Raw genomic sequence first — 7,840 nt, 5'->3', positions numbered from 1 at the left:
TGACCAGGAACAACGGTCACAAGCTGGCGGAGGGAAGGTTTAAGTTGGACATCAGAAGGCGCTACTTCACGGTCAGGGCGGCTAGGGTCTGGAACCAGCTTCCAAGTGAGGTGGTGCAGGCTCCCACCCTGGGGGGTTTTAAGAGGAGGTTGGATGACCACCTTAGTGGGGTCATTTGACCCCAGTGCTCTTTCCTGCCATGGCAGGGGGTCGGACTAGATGACCTGCTCAGGTCCCTTCCGACCCTAGAAACTATGAAACTTCTGGAAGGCCATTTTAAACTGGAAATAAGGAAAATCTCCTTTACAGTCCGAGTGTCCGAGGTCTGGAACAGACTCCCCTCAGAGGTGGTGCAAGCACCTACTCTGGACTTATTCAAAAGGCATTTAGATGCATATATTTCTGGGATCATTTGATCCCAGAAGACTTCCTGCCTATGGCAGGGGGGGCTGGACTTGATGATTTTGCGAGGTCCCTTCCAGCCCCTAATGTCTATGAATCTATGAGTCTATGAATTAAATTATGTCCAAAGGGTAGGCGGTCACCTTGAATCCTGCTGGGGGCAGGTTCAAGCCAGAGTGAGCCCAGAGCCTGGAGGAAGCGGGGCTAGGGGCCTGGATCCCAGTGCCCAAGAGAGGTGGAGACAGGGTCCAGGGGCCCAGTGTCTGAGGGGCAAGACTAGAGCGGGTACCTAGAAGCTAGGTTTAATACAGTGGGCCTGAGCTAGAAGGCCCAGCTAGAGAAGTGGGGTGGAGGCTGAGAAGGCCAAAGCCCCAACAGGGGAATGATGGTACAGCAACACCTGAGAGGCATGAGATATGGTGTAGGGGTGGGCAAAGCCATGTAATTAGCCCTTAAGGCTTACAGGTGCCCTGGGGCATGGAAAGGATGCCCACATAGCCTAGGGGCATGATCGAGGGCAGTAGTGTTCAGGAGGGTCCTGCTGGCTATTGGATGGATCAAAGCTTGTTCTAGGACTCTCAAGGCAGCCTCCCTTTTCAATCCAGTAAGTACATCAAGGCATGGTGGGCAAGGAGGAGGAAAGGGTACCATAAAAGCAGAGCAGGGCATCAGTTAGATTAGATTGACATAGATTGCAGTAGATTTTGTCTTCCTCCGTATTAGGGATGCACATTAACCTACTATTTCCCTGTTGGTGCAGCAGCAGGGCATTAGTAATACCCTCGTCTACCCTCCTGTTACCTATGGCGTATTATAGGATGTCTTGGGCATTTTCAAAATTATTTCTTATAGTTGCAGGTGAGGGTTTGTAGTGGCAATAACCACAGTTCTTACCTTAAAGAGTTTCACTTACAAAGTAAACAGATGAGTATTTACTTTACAATGTAATTACAAAGAATGGAAGAAAGATAATATTATAATCTCCAATGCATAGTTGGGGATGGGACACAAAGGGTGTGTTTAGATGTGTTGCTATAACAATCTTGTTGCTGCACCATAATTTATTACTTCCTTTTGGAAGTACTAAGTCACAGCACAGTAACAGCCCCTACTATGCCGTACACACTGCACATGGTTATTTTTAGTAGCTACTTCGCCGTAGTGGCATGCTGTAACGGGGTAGTGCGTTGCTATGGTGAAGTAGCTGATGGTCACATGTAGGCCCCTGTGGATGCTATGTTGCACCCTAGCATGTTGCTATGGTGACATAGCATCACATGTAGATATGCCCAAAGAGATCAAATGCAGGCGGTTCAGTATCACACTCAAAGTCAATGGTTGAATCAAGAAACAAATTCAGAGATTTGTGTTCCACACCAATACTTTATCTACAAAACAGTCCTTCCAGCTTTAGTCTATTGATTCCTTTCCACAGCTTGACACAACCCTGTTTTACTTCTAAACAGAGTAATAAAAATCAATCGTGTTCTATTAGGAACTGTAATTTTAGTAATCATTTTAGAGACAGTCCCCTGTATATGAACACATTCAGCAGCATGTTTGCCTTTAACTGATTTTTGAAGTCCAGCAGAAATTTAACCTGTGCTTAAGCACAAGATTTCTTAACCTGCACTGCCTTCTGAGGTTTTACTGCTTTTTTATTTTATGTCCTTCATCTTCCATTGTGTCAGGTTCTAAATTGACTTGTTACGTTCTCTAGTATTTCCCTTTTGGCTGGTTGTTTATGCAGCCTGTCTTCTCCAGGGAACTTGGCTTTTGGCAGTTTTAAGGGTCATTTGTACATATCTTCTCTGTTATATCAGATTAATATTTGTGAATGTTGTCTTTTTATGCTTCATAATATACAGCCTTTTGAAATTACTTTCAGTTTCTTTACATTTGGTGCATTCACACTCAGACTCTTATGGACTCCAATGTATGAAAAAGATTACATGACTGAACTGTAAATAGGAATTTGGAATGAAAAAGAACAATTAGGTCATTTGGGCCTGCCATTAGTATTATAGTGGTGGTTTTTAATTACTGGGATGTACAGGACAGTCCCAATGTCATGCTCTATGGCTGCTTACAGATGTTAAAATTAAAAAAAAAGCACCTTACCAGAAGAAGTGGTATGGTAGTTTGACCTGGCTCTGCAGAGACTGTTATAGATTAGGCACTTCAGCCAGGCTTTTTGGTGCTTTTTTTCTAATAGCTGATTCAATCAGCTATTATATAAAAATGCCAAAAAAGCCCCACTAAAGTATCTGATTTATACAAACTTTGGGCAAGCTGGGTCCAGCTAATGCAATGCCTCTTCTGGGCATGTGCTGAGCTGAGCACAGGAGCATGCCAAGTTTAAAGTGTCATTTTTTGCTTTTTTTGCGGGGGGCAGGGTTAATGTCTGTAATCAGTTAAAATGTTTGTTTCCTTTCACAACACACACAGTGCAAAATATTCACTTTTGGTTTCAAATGTCATATTTCTTGTTGAAAGAACAAAGAAAAAAAGCAAAGATAAGCGAGACAACATGGTGCTTTCCCAGCTGCAGGAGGAAACAAATCCTCTGTATTTAGAAATACAGCACCCAAAAAACAGAATGTGACCATCCCCTTTCAAGTACATAGCCATAGACACCTCAGTTGTAACACCCTAAACTTTAAGTCCAGTGATATCTCGTTATCTTCTGTAGCTAGAAAGAAAAGTTTCATTTCTACTGGTACAGGGGGAATTCTATGTTTCTAATTACTTAAGCCTCCTAAGCCTAGCTCTGAAGTTCTCTGAGGTACTGGACATAAAGGCCAACATTTTCAAATGAGGTAATTAATTAGCTTTGTGTGCACAGTTTTTATTGTCAAGAGCATTGTGCTCTGGGGTGGCAAACACCAAAAATTCCAGCTGAAGCTAGTGGGATATAACAGTGCTTCAACATTTCCAAGCAACAGACCCAAACTGTCTCCAGTCAGACATCCAGGAACTGCAAAATCCATTACCTCCTTTTTTTTTTTTTTTTTTAAGTTGGCCTAAATCTAGGATCCAGTATCCAGCTATTACTCTTTCTAGGCTCTAAGTCAGTGTAATTGTTAAGGGACAAATTCCATATTTATCAAATAAATAAGGAAAATCATATCTAACATATGGATCCTGAAAGGTAAAATTAGTAGCAATTTGGGGTTTGTTAGATCGTGGACTATTATAATTGGCAAATATTAATGGACTGAGTGCACATAATGTCGTCACTATTGCAAATGTAGTATATCTAATTGTTCAGGCAGATACTACAAGATTATTTATTATTAGGAATATGGTAGTGCCTGTTTTTATGGTTATTGGGCACACAAAATTTTTACACACACATAAGGTGCTATTTTTTATCTTGCAAGGAACAATACAACATGAATGAGAAACTGGATTCCAATTCTTCATTCAGTTGGCCTCACGTGCCAAGTTTCAATGGGACATACAAGCATCCATACACAGAAAGCAACATTTCTTATGTAGACTTCTACCTGCATCAGCCTCCAGTGGCAGCAGTCTTCATCATCTCCTACCTCCTCATCTTCCTCTTGTGTATGGTTGGCAATGGAGTGGTTTGCTTCATCGTTCTGAGGAGCAAGCACATGCGTACAGTTACGAATCTCTTCATCTTAAACCTTGCTGTCAGTGATTTACTGGTGGGTATATTCTGCATGCCTACTACCCTCCTGGACAACATAATAGCAGGTAGGTAGACTCTGACTGCTTGAATGTAGACATTTTCAGGGAAATTACCTATGCAGCAGAAATACATTCTAAGTAAGGATGTGTAAAAGCTTTTGCTAAAATAAGCAACACAGATATTTGGCAGAAGAATTTCCTGGATCAGAACTGAAAGTTCAAGAATGTTCAGAGTCAAATCCCTGGTTCCTAACTATTACAGAGGTCAACCAAATGACACTCAAGAGTTATTATAAAATTGAATATTTGCCTATAGTAAAACTACATTTGTGTTGGTAGATATTCCTAAAAAGGCCTGTCCTCCACGTGATTACACCAGTTGTGTGATGAATAAGTTATATTGCCTTCAGCTGACAAAACAGGTGCAATGGAAAGCAGAATCAAGAACAAAATAGGGAAGTAACTGTGGCAACTGAGTGATATCAATACACATAATCTGACATTTTGTAATGACTGAATGTCAGATTTTTCATGTAGTTAATGGTTTGGAGTTTTTGGGGGTGGGTGGGTTGGTAAAATAACTATTATTATTCTGAAATGAGCTTGTTTTGAGTTCAGCTACAGAGACCATTTTAAAAATGTAAAGAAAATTAGTGATAATAACATACATTTTCCATGTATTTTTGACATATGCCCACACCTTGTACTGTGACATTCATCTAATAAGCCCATGTCATACTTTGTGCTTCTCCATGACCTTGTCCTTGGTTTTGCCTGGCTGTATGGAATTTGAACTTTCACTCCACAGGGGTTAACTACTACCTCTTCAATGTAATGGCCTTGATGTTCAACTAATCAAGCTAACTTTTCTTAGGGTAATATTGATGTCTAAAAGTGTCTCCTTGTTTTTTCCTGGTGTCTCACCTCCAATTTCACATCCCAGGAGACGGCTCTTTTCAAAATCACAGATCCAACCATGGAGAGCAGTTTTCAACAGCAGCTACAGTTTGACCTTTAGAGAATCAGGAAAGGGAGGATGAGTCAGCTCAAGATTAGGGTCTGTTCCTGCTTTATGCAGCCATAACTATGGAAAAATCTTTTTTTCCCATTCTGGCTTTCAAAAACAAGGAGTATGTTGTATTCTAGGAGGTATTGTATGTGACAAATTATGGCATGTATTTCATGCAAATTTTTAATTAGCTTTTGGGGAAACGATATTTTTCCATGTGGGCAGTACAATTCAGTATCAGTCCAATCAAATTAAATACATGCACAAGTACAGCAAAGAAGATTATAAGGATGCAGGAGTAAGCTATCCTGATGCAACAGAAGAATGGAAAGCACAACAAGTCTGGCTAACATCTTCATTAAGATGAAACTGAAAAAGCAATTGTATAAAAAGTGAAAACTTGGTCATAGTACTAGGAAACAGTATAAATATATTGCATGGGCATGCAGGGAGAAAATTAGGAAGGCCAAGGAATAATTTGAGAAACAATTGGTAAAAGACACTAAAAAGGGATTTTACAAGTATAACAAGAATAAGAGGAAGACCAAAGAAACCTTATGGAATGCAGGAAAAAAAATCTAGTTACAGATCGTGTAGAGAAGACTGAAGTATTAATGCCTTTTTGTACTTCAGTTTTCACACTCTATTCAGTACTGGTGAGGTCTCACCTAGAGTACCATGTCCAGTTTTAGGCCCTGCTCTTCAAGAAGGATGTGGACAGATTGGAAAGAGTCCAATGGAGAGCAACAAAAATGTTTAGAGGCCCAGGAAGTATGAGTTATGAAGAAAGGCTGGAAGAGCTAGGGTTATTGAATCTGGAGAAGAAAAGACTGATTGGGGATTTGATAACAGTCTTCAAACACCTGAAGGGTGATTATAAAGAGGATGGAGATAGGCTTTTCTCTGTGCTACAGGGGATAGGACCAGGAATAATTGCCTAAGGCTACAGAAGGGGAAATTTAGATGGGAGATTAGGAGGAAATTTCTGACTATGAAGGCAATCAAGCATTGGAACAGGCTACCTTGAGAAATTGTGAAATCTCTATCCCTGGCAATTTTCAAAAGCAGGTTAGACAGTAGGGGTGTCCGAAGTGGGCCCTAGTCAATTTGGATTTGGATTCAGGTCAAATCAGGGACAGCGATTCAATTTCTTGATTTGGATCACTGTTGCTGATTCAATTCGGTCGAACCCGAATCTGAAGATTCAATGCTGATTCAGAGAATCAGTGATTCACATGTAGACACAGCTTTAAATGTTTTTTCTACATACCTCGAGGTACCAGTGTGGCTTGTGAACACTGCAGTACTGGGGCACATGGAGCATCCCACAGGAGTGCAGGGGACCCTCCACATGCTTGGTGGCGAACCTGGAAGTGGACCAGAAGTGCTCCATGCACCCCAGTATTGCAGCATTCTTGAGCCACCTGCTACCTAGAGGTATGTAGAAAAGACATTTAAAGCTGTGTCTATGTCCAAATCTTTCCAGATCTCTCCAAATCAATTGAGAGGGTTCCAGTTGGATTCAGAGAGATTAAAGGGTCCCCTGATTTGATTTGGATTTGGAGATTCAGCCACCAAATTGGGTCAAATCTCTGTTGAATCAAATCAGGTACTGAAGCTTCACACTGCCCTATTGGACAGATACTTTCTGGCATTGTTTAGTCAGGGATGATCCTGCCTTGAGCAGGGGACTGAACTAGATGACCTTTTGAGGTCCGTTCCAGCCCTGCTTTCCTATGATCCTGTACTCCATTTGCTGACCTATTTGAAAAGTATCTTTTTTTAGCATGTCATCTTATGCAAAATTTTACATCATAACTTATTAAAATATACCCCACTTCCTATCAAATTTGAGGTTTTCTTTAATGTCAAGGTTTATAGAATTATAAATGGTAGTGTATTACAATACACTTAATTAGAGGTGTACCAATACATTGGTCCCATATCAGATCGGCACCAATATAAGGCAAATTGACAGTATTAGCAGTCAGCCTTTTTTGGCTGATGTGGCCGATAATATCACCGATAAATGCCCCATGCATGCAGCAGCCAGAGTGCAGCATGCAGGCAGCCAGGAGTGCAGCCCAGCAGTGTGGAGAGCTGCTGGGTCCAGCTGGTAAGGGAGGGAAAGGGGCATTGTGGGGGAGGCAGATCAAGGCCCCTGTGATGAGGGAGGGAGTGGGATTGGGCTGGGGCTGAGAAAGGGACAGCTCATCTGGGAGGCATGGTGGTGGCAGCTCCCACTGCTACACGCACCCTGGGAGAGCATAGGGGGTGTGTGCCCTTGGATCTGCACATGGGGTGAGGGTGGGCTGCTGCTGTGGGCTGGGGCCAGGGGTGGCATCAAGCTCTTCCTGGTGGGGTCTGTGCTAGACTGCGCTTGGGGCAGGTGGCACTGGGAGGGGGGCTACAGTGAATGTTGGGGTGGCTGCAGCCCTCCTTCTTAGCCCCACTTTCAGCACCATCACTGCCAGTGCTGAGCACAGTCTGGCCCAGCCCTCTGCTGATAAGATCTCAGTGCCACTCCAGCCCACAGCAGCAGCCCACCCTCACCCCGTGCCCAAATCTGGGGGCACCCCCCCACCTCCATGCCCTCCTGGGGTGTGTGCAACGACAGGAGCTGCCCTCCCCACCATGACCCTCAGATAAGCCTCTTGTGGCTCCATCCTGCCCTCCACCCTGGCTGTGCAACATCTACCTCAGGCCCATCCCCACTCCCTCCCTCACTGTGGGAGCCTTGATCTGTCCCCTCAAACCCCTTCCCTCCCCCCT

General features: G+C 43.0%; 1 protein-coding gene across 1 annotated transcript in view; it reads left to right on the top strand.

Moving 5' to 3' along the window:
* NPFFR2 (neuropeptide FF receptor 2) overlaps nt 1-7,840 on the top strand; it is an 89,324-nt gene that overhangs the window by 62,685 nt on the left and 18,799 nt on the right. Inside the window, exon 4 of the mRNA XM_019516764.1 lies at nt 3,786-4,125. Coding sequence (XP_019372309.1) covers nt 3,798-4,125 — 328 coding nt within the window. The 5' untranslated portion in view covers nt 3,786-3,797. The remainder of the gene's footprint in view (nt 1-3,785; nt 4,126-7,840) is intronic.

This window comes from Gavialis gangeticus, unplaced genomic scaffold (genome assembly GCF_001723915.1).
Source record: "Gavialis gangeticus isolate Ggan-Ray unplaced genomic scaffold, GavGan_comp1, whole genome shotgun sequence".
Taxonomy (NCBI): Eukaryota; Metazoa; Chordata; order Crocodylia; family Gavialidae; genus Gavialis; species Gavialis gangeticus.
Note: the sequence above shows the minus strand (reverse complement) of the source record. Positions and strands in the feature narration are given on the sequence as shown.